At 36.3% G+C, this 15,406-nt stretch overlaps 4 protein-coding genes across 7 annotated transcripts in view; 1 reads left to right on the plus strand and 3 right to left on the minus strand.

Moving 5' to 3' along the window:
• Window positions 1-1,087: 1,087 nt before the first annotated feature.
• LOC128894667 (probable cytosolic iron-sulfur protein assembly protein Ciao1) lies at window positions 1,088-5,799 on the minus strand. 4 transcript variants are annotated; one of them, XM_054156572.1, is made up of 6 exons: window positions 5,441-5,779; window positions 3,422-3,791; window positions 3,247-3,361; window positions 3,010-3,174; window positions 2,652-2,935; window positions 1,088-1,306 (listed from the first exon to the last, which is right to left on the minus strand). In XM_054156572.1, the coding sequence occupies exons 2-5, from the start codon at window positions 3,779-3,781 to the stop codon at window positions 2,667-2,669; spliced, it is 909 nt and encodes a 302-aa protein (XP_054012547.1). In that variant the 5' UTR covers window positions 3,782-3,791; window positions 5,441-5,779; the 3' UTR covers window positions 1,088-1,306; window positions 2,652-2,666. The 4 variants fall into 4 exon arrangements, with proteins under 4 accessions (XP_054012547.1, XP_054012548.1, XP_054012546.1 ...); XM_054156573.1 differs by having other exon boundaries at window positions 1,088-2,935; window positions 3,422-3,773; window positions 5,441-5,775; XM_054156571.1 differs by having other exon boundaries at window positions 1,088-2,935; window positions 5,441-5,775.
• An 819-nt stretch (window positions 5,800-6,618) lies between these two features.
• Window positions 6,619-7,644, minus strand: LOC128894685 (exocyst complex component 4). Its single transcript, XM_054156600.1, has 4 exons — window positions 7,301-7,644; window positions 7,085-7,246; window positions 6,835-7,004; window positions 6,619-6,762 (listed from the first exon to the last, which is right to left on the minus strand). The coding sequence occupies exons 1-4, from the start codon at window positions 7,355-7,357 to the stop codon at window positions 6,675-6,677; spliced, it is 477 nt and encodes a 158-aa protein (XP_054012575.1). The 5' UTR covers window positions 7,358-7,644; the 3' UTR covers window positions 6,619-6,674.
• A 117-nt stretch (window positions 7,645-7,761) lies between these two features.
• On the minus strand, window positions 7,762-10,538 carry LOC128894671 (transcription initiation factor IIB). Its single transcript, XM_054156578.1, has 5 exons — window positions 10,378-10,538; window positions 9,706-9,816; window positions 9,449-9,635; window positions 8,897-9,367; window positions 7,762-8,837 (listed from the first exon to the last, which is right to left on the minus strand). The coding sequence occupies exons 1-5, from the start codon at window positions 10,392-10,394 to the stop codon at window positions 8,676-8,678; spliced, it is 948 nt and encodes a 315-aa protein (XP_054012553.1). The 5' UTR covers window positions 10,395-10,538; the 3' UTR covers window positions 7,762-8,675.
• Window positions 10,539-12,283: 1,745 nt separating this feature from the next.
• Window positions 12,284-15,406, plus strand: part of LOC128894645 (ATP-binding cassette sub-family G member 1) — a 31,254-nt gene continuing 28,131 nt past the window's right edge. Inside the window, exon 1 of the mRNA XM_054156516.1 lies at window positions 12,284-12,431. The gene's annotated coding sequence lies outside the window, so the exon portion shown is untranslated. The remainder of the gene's footprint in view (window positions 12,432-15,406) is intronic.

The raw sequence follows: 15,406 nt of genomic DNA on the forward strand, positions 1-15,406 counted from the left end.
GAATTGGACCAGACTGCGGCACGATCGAGTGCTGAATGTATTATAAGAATAGTAGTCTGTTGTAACGAATAAAATAAGAGATAACATTGTACAGGGTGTTCTACGATTGAACGATCAAACGGCGGCAATATATTTTATGGCTAGAAATAAGAATGAAATGTTGCATAACCGTAGATCCATAACGCATTCCACGAGACGATAAGGTTGGATGTAACCTAGAGCTTCCGACGTGATTCAAATTTCAAAATTTTACCGTAGTTATAGATTACGGAGAGAAACGACCTACAGCGCTTTTTGTTCGTTTATCATTAACCGCTTCATCGTCTCGTGGAACGTACTACGATAGTGCTTTATTAAATTGTTGTAACGAAAAAGATTTTTTGATCCGAGTCAACTTCATCGCTTCATTCGACCGATCCTATTCCCCACGCGTATGTTTTCGCTGTAACTTTCTAATAAAGCATCGCTGGTCCTACGTTCGCTTCCGTCGTGTTTCTACGCGTGAAACGTATTGGAGCGGTTCGATCTTGATTCTAAGACACCCTATATAAAAAAAGCAATCGATGGTAAAACGAAAAAAATAATAATATAATAGTTCGTTGAAACGTATGGTTCGATACTGGAACAAAGGGGAGAGTATCATTTTATTTGCTGTGTTGTGGTTTTAAGACAATACATTGTGCTTGCCAAAGGAAACGTACGAATTATCGTTGAGAAACAAATAAGATTTTTAATCGTTCCGTTATCGCGGCGTTTACCGTTACGGTATGTAGGCTATGTTAAAGTTTAAAGCGAAAGGAGTGGCAGAAATTCGGTTGGTTGCGTTAGGGATGAACGCCAGGGGCGTGAAAATGGTCTTCCACCGCGTAAATTGAGAGTTCGGATTAGGGGGAAACCAAATAAATCTGGATTATCTTCAAATTCGATCTGGATGTCCAGCGAGTCGCGGTTTCTGGATGGAAATAAACAATATATTTCGCGCGGGAAACGCAAGTAGACACAGGGCAAGATTCAGGGCTGGCGTTGGGATCGGACGAACGTTGATTTAAGAGGGTAACCCAATTCTTTCAAATATAAGACCCACAAGAAAATTTGTATATACTTTATTTAACAACCTTTCAACCCTTGCTTGGTAGTTCCAGTGTTAACCACTATGGCCTAAAGGAGTCGCGTGTCCTTAAGCCGGCCCTGACGTGACGTTGACATCGAGAAAAAGCACAGCAATCCGTTCTTTTTCTTCTGTTAATTTGTTTCGTCTACTAATACTACGCGACTATTAGGTTGTCCAGAAAGTTCGTGGCAATTTCTAAGAAAAATTCAAAAACACGTTTGAATTTTAATATACATTTATTGAATTACATAGGTGCCATTTTGTTCCACAACCTTTTCACATTTTAAGGGATGTAGATTGCCATGTCACCCATGTATGGGTTTCACTCAACAACTAAAAAGATTAATTCTGAAAAGTTGACATCAAAGGAGATGAATTTAAATGAAATTCATGAATTCTGATGTAGTTAGAAAAATAAATACCACGATAAATGTTTGATCACATAGATTTCAGTAGTCTAAATAATATTTAATATTAGCAGAAATTTTTAAGAATATTCGTTTGCCGGTCAACGTGTTAAGGGACGTATACATGTTATTTGTTTTCAACCACTTCAATGTATTCAGGCCTGTACCACCTACCAAAAATCGACATGGACTTTCCGGACAACCGAATATGTATCTAAATCTAAAACGAAAGAACCGTCTCTTCGAGAAAATTGAAAAATGTATACTGGGCTACGTTCATGCTAGGATCATATGGAATTATTTACGAAAGGTATACCGAACTATCCCAGCACAGAGTAAACGGCTGACACGATCCACAATTTTGGGCATCCGAGCTCAGGGTATACTTCCACACCGTGAACGGTGACGTAGAACAAAACGCAATTTATAAAGTGTTCATCGTATATTACGCATTTCGTTGTCGGTGTTCACACACAGCATCGTAAAAATAATGCGAGAAACGAGTTGTTAGAGTTGTACTAACTATACCTACGTTGTATAATACTTGTAAGTCAGATTACATTTACCGTGGCTGCTACCGAGCGAATAATTTTTTATCTGTCGACGAGCAAAAACACGAGTCGAGCTCAAAAGATGCATTGAGATACCAAAATTGGACGCGTGGACCTAAATTGAAATCGTTCCAATCGGACCAGAATAACGACTGTTGTTATTTTATTTAGATAAGTTTTCAACGAAGCGTCGTCGAAGTCTGGTTTTCCTTGTAACCGCCATGAGTGAATAACGAGTGAATGGGAAAACAATTGGAGCAATGGAAAACGGGCGAATGACGAACCAAGATTTCATTAATCAAAATAAAGGAATAAATTCTAACGGTTACACATGTTCATAGATTAATTGCGAGTTAGTGTAAGATCTCGTTATACCAAAACCTGTGTAAAATGCTGTTTCTGTTGTAGCTGAAATTCTTTTATGTATTTACTTCCCAATATTTCTCCGATCACCTTTTACCGGATTGAAATAAAAATGGTCAATCCGTAAACCGGACAGAATAATTTATAATATTAATAATAAAATTTTATCACATACGACAACCAAAAATTTCATCCCTCGTTAATGGTAACTGGTCTCACCTTTTACTCGTGTAATTAAACAGTTTTCAGAGGATCCGCGTCCCTTAAGGATACGCTCACTTTCACAGATTTGTTTAGCATATCATGCAAGGTGCAAGAAAACGATTTTAGAAAACCACGCTCGGAATCGGAATGGTTCGTTAATATGACGTTGACTCCCTTGTGTACCGCATCGAGGACATCGTGGTGCAACATCTCCCCTGTGAGGTACAGATCGGCGGACTGATCCTTCAAAACGGTTGCCCCAGACCCAGCGCAAATTGCAACAGTGCTGATCAAACCATCTGGAGTGCAAATAAAATGTCAATATTTCAAATTCGCTTGAAAAAAAAAAAAAAGAGAAAATGTAACTCGATACCTGTTTGACGAGCACGCGCCAATCTCACGTGTTCCAAGCCGGTGAGCTCTTTCACCAATTCCACAGCTTGCTCGATAGCGATTTTCTTTTTCAAAGTGCAGAATCGTCCGAAACCATACTCGCTATTGGTTTCATTCGCTTCTATCGGTTTGCTACTGCTAAGTACTTGTATCACAGGATATCATTAATTACAAAGCGATTAAAAAAACTCTAGAGAACTTATCGTTTTAAATTTACCATGTTTGAATGCCGATGCCAACCAATCGTTTACGCCACCTTTTACCGAATCGAAAGTGGTATGCGGTGAATACACAGCTATTTTGTTTTCTAAACATTTGGCCACGATTCTCTCCTACAAAGGAAACAATTTCATAAAAACCTTTCGGTACTTTCTCGTAAATTTATTTCTTACCTTCCACGATCGAGTTGTTACAGACTTCATTGGTGCGAATATCAACGGATGATACGTAACGATCATGTCAATTTTTAAATTTAAGGCTTCGTGCATCACATCTTCGGTTAGATCGTTCGTTAAAAGTATATGCGAGATCAGTTTTTCTTCCGTAGGTTCGACGAGCAGTCCCACGTTATCCCATGATGCTGCGAGGGGTAGATCAGCAAACGTTTTCAACGCGTCTAAAACTTGTGTCAGAGGAATCCCAGCTGTATTAGGATTTACTCCGCTCATTTTACGCAGGATGTAGTAATCTTTCGCTATGGTATAACTTAAACTTTTGTAGCCACGCGCCAATCCAGTGAAATGCCTAAACATTTATGTAAACCTAAAATCAGATACAGTTCAACATAGACATAGATTTAACCAGCGGTTATATTGCATTTCGTGCTAAGAAGGTATTAGATTCTAGTAAAATGAACTTCCATTCTTTTAAATATATTTATTATTACAAAATATAATTACATAAAACTCTATTTATATTATTCGTTATAAAACCAAATTTTCACTAATCCATCGTCACTCGCCGATGCAAGCTGTCCAGGGGTTGTAGGATTCCACTGTACGCAATTCACGTCTTGCGTGTGGGCAGTTTCCATAGAACAAACCATTGTAAAAGATGATTGATGAATAGTAGAATCGCTATCCTCTTTAAATATTCTAATTATGTCATCGCCACACGCAGTTACTATTAAGCCGGTCGTTTTGCACCAATCGATATCGTAAACTGCTCTTGTGTGATAACCAGATAACGTGCATACACATTTCCAAGTCGGTTCGTTGTTTGGTGTAGCGATACCGAGATCATTGCCAGGTTTATACTCCTGCCATATTTTCACTGTTTGATCATCGCTACAAGTCGCTATCCTAGTCCCAGTATTATCCCACGAGAGACTCCAAACTGTAGATGTATGAGAAGATAATGTTGCCACGCACGACCAGTCGTTATCCGCTGCATCCTCTTTGAATATCTTCGCCGTATTGTCGTAACTGGCGGATGCCACGATTTCTTCTGTAGGATGCCATCTTACCTATAGACAATGCAATTGATCAACCATACAATATTAGTAGTTTAAATCTATTTTATTACACTTCTGTTATTTTCAATGTAGTTAATGCATAGTTAACATCACAATTATAATTACTACATAATACCTACTTACCTTCTTCACATCTTGAGTATGAGCATTGATAACAGCAGCACACTCATATTCATCCTCGTTCACTTCCCATATCCAAACAGATTTGTCTCTACTGCATGTAGCCAACAATTGCCCGCTGCAGGACCAACTAACACTTTTCACTTCGTTCTCATGACCCTCTAAGGTCGCGTTACATTCAAATTGTCCTGACTTTTTGTCCCACACAGCTGTGGTCGCGTCAAAACTAGCAGAAGCTATGTAATTCCCACAAGGAGACCATGCTATTTCTCTAATTGTTCTTGTATGTCCTTCGGTAAGGATAGTTTTGGAAACCCATTTTGGTTCTTGCGGTCCCCATATTATAATTGTTTTGTCTTCGCCGCAAGATGCTATGCAAGTACCCTTTGGATGCCAACAAACATTCCACACCCTTCCTCTATGACCACTCAAAGTTTGTTTTAATTCCAACGTTCCCATCTCTACCTGTAACAATACAACGACTCTTTAAATTTGTACATGGTCGTTCTTTAACACTGATTGCTACAGAAGGAAAGCCTGTTTGTCAACAGATTTTTTGTGGCAAACTTGTAACAATTATTACAAATATCGATTGGGAGATACGGGTGTGAAATGTTTGATCGCGTTTAATATCGAAAACAAGCTCGTTATGCAGCACAAATGCAAATGATTAACAAACAGAGATTATAAATAATAATATCCTCAGAAATAGTCTGTGAATAGAGGTGTATGCGTTGGACGAAAATTAAAAGACGTTTTACTAAGCAACAAGCGTGTCATGTCTTTTATTTAGTATATTACATTAGTTTACACTTACGATAATCGTTTTGACGGTACTCTGTTCCCAGGTTACAACAAAATGAATTGTTGAAATGCGTAATTATGCATGTACTTTGCAATCACTTATCACAAGTTGGTGAATACAAATGATAAAAAAATGTATCCTTGGTGAAATACCACGTGCACCGTGTAACCACGAATCAATTCCCGTCAAGACGAGAAGTCGTAAAAAATACGAATAAATTTCGCTTATGTGAAATAATTTGATATATGCTTGATTTTGTGGAAGATGATGTTTTATTGTTGCTTGGACAAGTAAAATAATATTGATAATAAATAAATTGAATCGAATCTACATTTCATACAAGATAAACTCTAGCAAACTAGTAACTCTCATGCATTACAGTTTTGCTATGTAATTAGATAAAGAAATAAAAGAAAGTATTGCAAATACAAATACATTTAAAGAACAATGAATAATAATACATTAAATGAAAAGTTCTTAGAAGTGGAGAAGTTTACATATTCATATTTATTGTTTGTGACTGTTACAGTGTATACTTTCTAAAACAAAAGAAGTTTCTTATTTGAGACAATTTTCGCTCTGTAAAAATGATTAACCTTAATGTTTAACATAAATTAATTATAAAAATACGAACATTTTGTTTACTCTTGCGAGAATTTTTCAAATTTTGTTCAACTCAGTAGCCATCTCGCGGTGAATAGGTGTAACTAAAATTCCGACCTCCGTACAGCGCACCACCGGGAAAATGCCCAAGTTTGTCCTCGATTAGTTCCTGTTTATGTCGCTAGATGGCGTGTATTTACCGACATGATGGTAACTTACCAACAGGTCGGTAAATACTTTGAAAATAGCGCCATCTAGCAATGAAAGCAGGAACTAATTGAGGACAAGCTTGAGCGTTTTCCCGATAGAAGCGCTGACCATACTCCTAATTAGTTTGGTGGGTTCACCGCTAGATGGCTACTAATATGAGCTAAAATACCGGGAACCCACAAGAGAAACTGTGATAATTTAAAAGTTTAAAAAAGAAGAGTATTATTATACAAATCAGGTAAAAATGAAATAGCAAATGATGATGGACAAAGTAAAACGGATTTTGCTAAATTGTTGTCGCTTGAAATATTACTTTATACATTTATATATTTTTTATCTTTATTGGATCTTAATTTGTTTCTTAATACATACAAATATAAAATAATTAAATTATAATTTATTCATAACTATATGCCACTAAATACAGTAATTATCAATCTGACACTGTATTGTACGTTGTAGATACCGATAATCCATCTGAATCCGTTATAGGCAGCATTCGATTACACGAATCAGGTGTTCTAAAAAGTTTAAAACAGAAACCATAATTTGATTAACAGCCATTTTTTTTGTCAAGACAAGTCCATACTTACACATCTTTCAAGAGGTGCAGAACATGTTTATGTTCAATTCCTTCTAACCATAAGTTTAATAATTCCTCCCGTTTGCATCTCAGTAATTGTTTGCACGCATTCAAATTTTCTTTGACCGCATGGATTTTCTCTCTGGAAGCTGTAACTTTCTCTGATAAAGCACTGAATATCTATAGTAAAGAAAAATAATATTGATACTGTTGTCATATGAAAACAATCATTATTTTATATTACAGATCGATAGACTTACGTGCATAACTTCTGTGAGATCTTGATCATGTAATGATACCAACTCATCAAGCCTTTGATCGCTTTTTTTATATTCTTTCTCAAGTTTAGCTTTCTCTATTTCTCGTTGTTCGTTAGTTTCGCTGGCTGACAGAGCACGAATCACAGAAATTAGTAAACCACTCTGCAAGGAACGTCGAATTAAAAAGATACATAAACAGAAATTGATAGAACTTACCGTTTCTTTGGTAGGCTTAATCCCTCTCGGAGGTTTAGTAGGAGGTATTGAATTCATTTTTTATTATTTACAGAAGAAATAATAAAAACCAAATGTTAAACTTCACAATGCTATTCTTTTCATCTACGCAAATAAACAAACGTCTTTGCGTACTATAAATCACTTACTTCATAGGTTATGTTATGTTACGCATAGTTCGATAAAACGCGTACAATTCTAGATGCAATTTATTAAAATATTTATCATAAATAACTACAGATGCGCTAACTATTTATCTCTAGAAGTGATTATTGTCTTTATCACTGACCATGAATAACGATGGTTGAGTGACATTAGGTAATATGATAGCTAACACACACACACACACACACACACACACATTCGTACATTCGATATATATTTTTGAATAGTATCCTACGATAAAGGTTGAATGCTTTGTGGTATTAATAATATAAAAGTGATTTATCCAAATAATCGTAACAATTCTTTTTATTAACATATGATATACAACTTAGGATATGTATGTTTCTTAAAGTATTGTCTTTAATCGAAAAAAAAAAGTGTTTACATATTCTTCAACGAAGTTGTTTCTCGATCTTATAGTCGAATCTAATAGCGGAAAACATGCGATTGTTATCGTTTAATAAAAGTATCACAGAATTCATCATAAAATTTTATCATGTGGTACTTTCATATTAAGGCCTAGTATGCGTCACTTTACATACGATCTTCGATATATTTTCTTCGAAATCAAATACAAAAAAAAATATTATGCTACATTGCGTTAAGAAACGTTGATAGAAAATTTTTAATATCAACTCGAGTCGTCTTAATTTACTTGTACATAAAGGTTCGAAATTTAATGTATTTTTGTATTGAAATTTTACAACCACTTTGTCGATCTATTCATCTGTACAATACGAGAATAATATCTGTACGCACTGTTGTCAACATTCTGATAATTACAATATATAAAAATTGTAGTACAAATGTTTCACCCTTGTATTCGAGAGATCCTAACATGGTTGGTAATACATACCTACCTATTTATCCTACATTTTTTTTTATTTAATAATAACATACTAAATAAAGCATTCGAAGACGTGAACTTAAATTAACGATTATCCACACCATATAGATTATCAAGCTATTCTTGTTTTAAATACCAATAACTCAGGAACCAAGTACAATAAAAAGAAAAAACAAATGAGTGTACTCAATGCGTAATAAATTAGATAATAGCAATGTCATAGACCATTTAGGAATGTATAATGTAAATAAAGGTTAGATTATTTATGTATGATTACTTTCGGACAAATAACTATTGTTTTAACGTGATAAAATATACATTAAAATGTAAGGCTCCATGGTAACTTTACATTTGCGGTAATTGATCGATTGGCGTTGCAAATCTGAAATCTTCTGGGAATAACTTTCCTGCGTGAGGATACATTAATTTGTAAGACTGTCTAATCGTAACGTCTGCTACACCAGCGATGTCGCCAATTTCCTTTTGAGATCTTTTATCTTCGGAAGCCTGAATAACAATGATGCAGTAAGAATTATGTACATAAAATACTTCATAATTTTATGTACCTGTGAAGCCATGTATATAGCCGCAGCTGCTACCGAAATTGGCGATCTTCCAGGTACAATATCAATTTCTACAGCTTTCCTAGCGATGTGCGTAGCAGCTCTTTGTACCATATTTGGAAGACCAAGAGTAGAGCAGAACCTGGACATGAAGTCTCCCGTAGTGATAAGATCCACGCTAGTTTCGAGTGCTTTCAAGATCAGTTTGAAACATCTTCCGATTTCTTTCTTGCTGATTTTGCTAACTGCGCAAATTTCTTTGAAAGTACGCGGAACACCTTCCTGTCTGCAAGCTATGTACAAACAAGCAGAGGCGATGGCATCGTTCGCGCGGCCTTTCAAATTTTTACCATCGTGTACTTGTTTAAATAAGTTATTAGCTCTATCAACAATGGTTTTTGGTAAATTGATACGATCAGCCATTCCATTAATTTCACGAAACGCATTGATCAATGCTCTATCGGAACTGCTCATCTGTAAATATTATAATCTGTATATAACTCTTAATTCAATAACAGCAACAAATATCTTTGGAATAACTAATATTACGCTTACCGTACGTCTGTTTTGATATTTTGAAGCACCAAAAGCATCGAATGAAGCTGCTCCAGTTCCTGGACCTATCATGGTGGATAAATCAGAACCATTGAGAAGCGGATTTTCTGGCCCACCGACACGCGATGGATCGACACCTGCCTTCTCATTACTAAATGTTCTCCATTCAGAACCAACATCTATAACTCTATTAAAAAAAAAAAATTAAGGTCATCTCAAAATTCAGAATATAAAATTTTTCTACACTCTGTATTTACCTGTCTCCTACAACTAATCCACACTCTGAACAAATTTGGTCCCCAGCTCGATAGTCTTCGATAAGCGGTGCATCTGGATGTGCATAACAGCAAACTTTGTTTGTTTCATGTCTGTAAGAAATAACTAAGAAAGTGTATACTACATATTAATGCAAGTACGTGCATATATCGAATACTGTTTTCACAAATATATCAGACTTTGGAATTAATTCATATTACAGGTAAAAAACTATGCACTCGAGTGTTCAAATATTAAAGTGCCATTACGCATCGTTTTGTTTTATATTTACTTTACAATGTGCAATGCATAGACTTTATATTTTTGTTAATTAGGGTCAATATTCTAACTCGATATATACTTCGATTACTTCATTTTTCATCGTAGACACATTTATAAAATAAAATAAAAATTATTAACTATCCGAATATTAAAGTTACTCACTGTAAACCTAAGTGTACCGAAACAAAATGTACTTGATCGGATAGTTAATCGACGATCGTGTCAAAAATAAACAAACACTGTCAGATTTCATAACCGTAACGCACGAGATTGTTACACATCCGATTAATTCGATCCGATATTATGTTACATCACTTTAAAAAACAAAGCACTAGGACAAGTGCCGTTAGGGTTAGTCGAAAAGTTTCGAATAAAACTCCCACAAAATTTACCTTGACGAACTTGCCATATTTCGGATTCGTGTGTCTTCTCTGCCGCGTATGTCAATGCAGCACTAACCAGGAGCTGCTCACTCGATGCAACTCAATGCTTTTAGATAGGATAGGAGCGATAGGACCCAGGGGCTGCTCACTGCTGCTCACTCGATGCTTTTAGATAGGACTGGATACAGGGCCGGCGTTAAGGGGGGCGCAGAGATGGGCAAAATTCTAAACTTCGAATAAATCTGAAGTTTGCTGATATGTTTGTCTCGTTTCCTCTTTTGAATATTTTCGAAAGAAGGAAACGGGACAAACATATCGGCAAACTTCAGATTTATTCGAAGTCTAGGATTTTGCCCATCACTGCCGGGGCGTCAGATTTTTGGGGGCGTCGCAGTCCGGTGTCACTAGTATACGAATATACCGATATACAGAGTGTCCCAAAAATGTTGTAATACCTTGAAAGGGGTGGTTCGAGAGGTGATTTGAAACAACTTTTTCCTTAGCGAAAATATTGTCCGAGGTTTCGTTGAGGAGATATTAACGGACAACACTGACCAATCAGAGTGCGTAGCCTACGCTTCCGTGGCCGCTCCATCGGCATCCTCGCGCTCTGATTGGTCGGGGTTTTCTGTTAATATCTCCTTAACGAAGCCTCAGACAACATTTTCGCTAAGGAAAAAATTGTTTCAAATCACCTCCTAAACCACCCCTTTCAAGGTATTACAACATTTTTGGGACACTCTGTATATACCCCTGAAGGGGCGCCACGTTAATCTTGCTCGGGCCGCCAATATTGCTAAAACCGACCCTGACTGGATAAGACCGAATTTTGTTCATTGAGCTCTATCCTAGAGCTTGCAGGACTGCTCGATACCAATGTAAAAGTATAAAATTAAGTTTCTAGAGTGCCATGATCACATCTTTTTATTGTAACCAATTTATCACGTGTAATTACAGTGAAAACGGTTACAAGAATAGTTGAATTTACATTTCCGCCAATACCATTCGGTTATTATTTTTATTTACATTATGGTATCACATTAGTGCCATCAATTCTCGAAATTTTTGTTTTGTTATACTGTCAGTTCCAAATCCTGCAGGCTTTGACAAAATAGGTGGGAGATCTAAGACCTAAGTGAACTACATACTTCTACCCTACAGTGCCAAACCTTGTAGATAGATATCCTATTCGTTATCATGAATTATTTCGCAGCGCCATCGGTGATAAACTCTGGAACAAACTGTTCTTGGTCCATTCTGTGTTGGTAACATCGTTCGTGCTACCCTCTACGTTACCGTTTCAATTATCGATCATGGTTGTTCGATTGATAATTGTATTTGTATAATTGTCATAACATATTTTGTAATTTTTGTTCTAAATTATTTAGTAAAACTATCGTATACTCCATTCAATTGCCTAGCCAAATTACGTGTAACATGACTATCTTCTACTGTATTTAATCTATCGTTTTTTTAACATAATAGATACATGATAAATATCAATATGTACGGTGCTGATACATTCGAAAAAGATGTAAATTAAATTTAAATGTTCTCCTGCTCCGATACTCTAACCGTTTATCAACCTGTAGATAAATCTGTGACTAATTATTTTTCAATTTAATATACAATCATCTTTAACAAGTACTCTATATTTATCACGTTTCGATAAGAGTCAAGACAGATAAGACTTGGCGTACAAAATGTTTGGTTGTTGGCTCGAATCGAGGAACGACGATCGAATTGAAATTTTATTATGCGAACTGTTTGACACCCATGAACTTATGGAGCATTCAAGGGACATGCGCCAATCAAAGATCCGTAATCCGCGCCGTGGTGTACGCTTGCGTTGGACAGAAAACCATCCAAGGGAGAGAGAGAGAGAGAGTGAGAGAGAGGGAAACGAAAGACGGCACGCCGTAACGACACGGTCAGTCTTCGACGAACTTTCGGGTGTGATACTGGCGTCGTTCCGGGACCGCTGTGACTCGAGTTTCACGTCGTTCAATTTTCCACTTCGCATCGAACGAGCAATCGTCGTTGACAACGCGTGGAACGATAAGGTATGACAGATCGTTAGCTATTATCGTAAAAATCTCTGTAATTGTGATGGATGCTTGGCATCGTATGCAAATCCACTCGATGCGAGATTAAATTGCGGCGTGAACGAACACACGTGAACTTGTCAATTATCGAAAGCATTAGGTTGTCCCGAAATTTTCTTTCGTTTTATTAATAATTAGTATATACACAATATTTTATGTTTCATGTCACATTACTGAATTGTGTACGATTCATTTCGCTTCATTACTGTCGCAGCATCAATGTCTAAGAAATTAGATTGTCTATTTATATAAACACTGCCACAGAAAATAATTGAATGAAACTTTTGGGACAACCTAATAGATCAAGTTGTCTTTTACTTTATTCGATAGCGATTACTTTCTCTTCCTCGATAGTTTTTCTCCTGATTTTCTGTCAAGGAATGAGTCCGACTCGGATAGTGTTTACTTTCGTAATAATAAAGTTTCATTTTTATTTTTTCGAAAATGTAATAATCACAGGTGTCGGATCGCTAGTTCGCAATTATAAGTCGATTAATTAATTTTATAGGTCGTAAATTGTAATCGTGATTGCAGTTTCTATAGAAATCGAGTGTATCGATTTGGATCGTGGCGGATCTCTCGATAGGGAGCGGTTTTATTTATAGGCTCGATCGATCAGAAGTGACGCGAGCAATTGATCGTGTTTTTAATGATAGGTGATTCCCTGAAGAAGTGTGTTTGCGAAAAAACCGATGTTCGATAAATCGTGGAAGGGTTTCAATCGACACGGAGGTAGTTTCATTGATCTCTGCAGGTCTGAGAACTCGAAGTGGAAGAGTGGGGTTAGCACACCTGAGTGCACGTGTTTCGGTTGTCGGAATTTGTCTTAACACTTTACCGACCGGTAGCCCATTAACCGGCTCCCATCGTTATACGAACTATTAATCTAATAACAATTGCAAGGAATAAAAACGGATAGAATAGATAAAATAATGATAATATGTAAAATAAAACGATGTGAATATTTCTTAGTATCTCGATGGAACCGCGTAGTTAGTTGAACAACTAATAAATATTCTCATCGTTTTATTTTACATATTATCATCATTTTATCTATTCTATCAATTTTTATTCCTTACGAAATTCTAATAGGCAAGATAAATACTGTAGAGTACTAATGTTACGGGAATAAAAAATAATAACTTTAATTAAATTGGGAAACTGGCAAGAATCGGTTGGCATAGGAAGATAGAATGAATCGTTACAGAATTAATCGCGATTTAGTATTAAATACAAGAACACAATATTCAGTTAGATTTTTTAGGACGACTGTACTCTCGTGATTTCTACGATGGAGTTTCACCAATTATCCCAATTATGTAGTTATTCCGCAACAAAGTCACGGTTTCCAGGTCTTGGTTCACTTTAACGACGTTTCTGGAGTAATAAGAACAACTAAAAATAGAAGAAATAGGTAGCCTAATTTACCATCGGTCCCTAACGACACTATCGCGAGTGTATTTTTCTGTCCAAGTATCGATCCATACGAGGCTCAATATTGATCTTGAACGCACCCAGAATTAGTCCTCGATATTCTAATCACCTGAACGTGCAGGCATTTTGCACGTTACACGCGACGAACGTTATTCCTTCGTGCAGCCGTACCAATGATCTCATATATGTTTACTCTATCTAAATTTAATTTCACGCTACCAAAATAAACGCGCGATTGTGACTTGACGATTTCAAGGTCAAACGCGAGCAGCGTACCAGGGATCCTATCAACGTTTGATGTTTTTATCTGTTCGCGTATCGAATTCTATCAATTTCAGAATATTAAAAATATTATAAATTGAAAAAAAGTGAATAACTCTTCCGCGGCGTTGGGTTTAGGAAAGTTGACCGCTATCGGATCCGTCTTCGGTTGTAAAGAAAGAGTCGGTCGATGCAACGAAATACATAAATTACGATCGCGATTCCTGAGTGAGCTGTGTGAAAACTTGGCACCCGACTTTTCAAAAATTAATTTTTTTCCTATCGAAAACGATAGTATTTCGTTTGTACTTGATTGTACCACCAATGGTTTCGTTTGTACCTTCGTCAATTAATAATTAAAAAAAAAAAAAATTTTTAAAATGGTCAGCACCCGACATTGAGATTTTCGAAATCTGTTTTTTTTTTGTGATTCTTTAGAATCGTTTGTACCCGTCCGAACCGCTTTTCTTTTCGTTTGTACCTGAATAGTTTAAATTTCACAAGCAATTCTTGATACGGTTGAATTATAAAGATTAAACTATTATGGTACAAACGGGTACAAACGATTCTAAAGAATCACAACAAAAAAAACAGATTTCGAAAATCTCAATGTCGGGTGCTGACCACTGTTTTAATTTTTTTTTAATTATTAAGTGACGAAGGTACAAACGAAACTATTGGCGGTACAATCAAGTACAAACGAAGTACTATCATTTTCTATAAAAAAGAAATGAATTTTTGAAAAGTCGAGTGCCAAGTTCACATAGCTTCCTGAGTGACATAGAGTAGCTTTCTATGAACAGACTTTTACGATAGGAACAGTCGCTCGTGTGTTAGGAAGCAGCGGTCCAGAAGCTACGGTATTAATTTTAATGGATATCGAACTTAACATTTTGGAAAGGTTGAGGAGCACTGGCTCGTATAATGCCCACGCGTCAATGTATGGTTTCTACAAGGAGTGAATCACGCGTGAATGTTAATTATCATTAATCTATTATTCGTGATTGCATTAATACTATTACGTAAACGGTGATTCATATTTTTTTTTAGTTCTTTACCTCTTATTACAGGCCCAAACCCTATCCTGAAACGTCGAGAAATCCCAGCTTGAAGTAGCCGATAGTATTTTTAAATATTGTAGAAGGTTATTCGTTATCACCGCGCTGTGTAAATGGTGCACATGTTCAGATAATCTACCAGTGCGGAAAATATTGAAATTACGAGCAATGATGTAACAC

Source organism: Hylaeus anthracinus, unplaced genomic scaffold, assembly GCF_026225885.1.
Source record: "Hylaeus anthracinus isolate JK02 unplaced genomic scaffold, UHH_iyHylAnth1.0_haploid 4, whole genome shotgun sequence".
In the NCBI taxonomy this organism is placed as follows: Eukaryota; Metazoa; Arthropoda; class Insecta; order Hymenoptera; family Colletidae; genus Hylaeus; species Hylaeus anthracinus.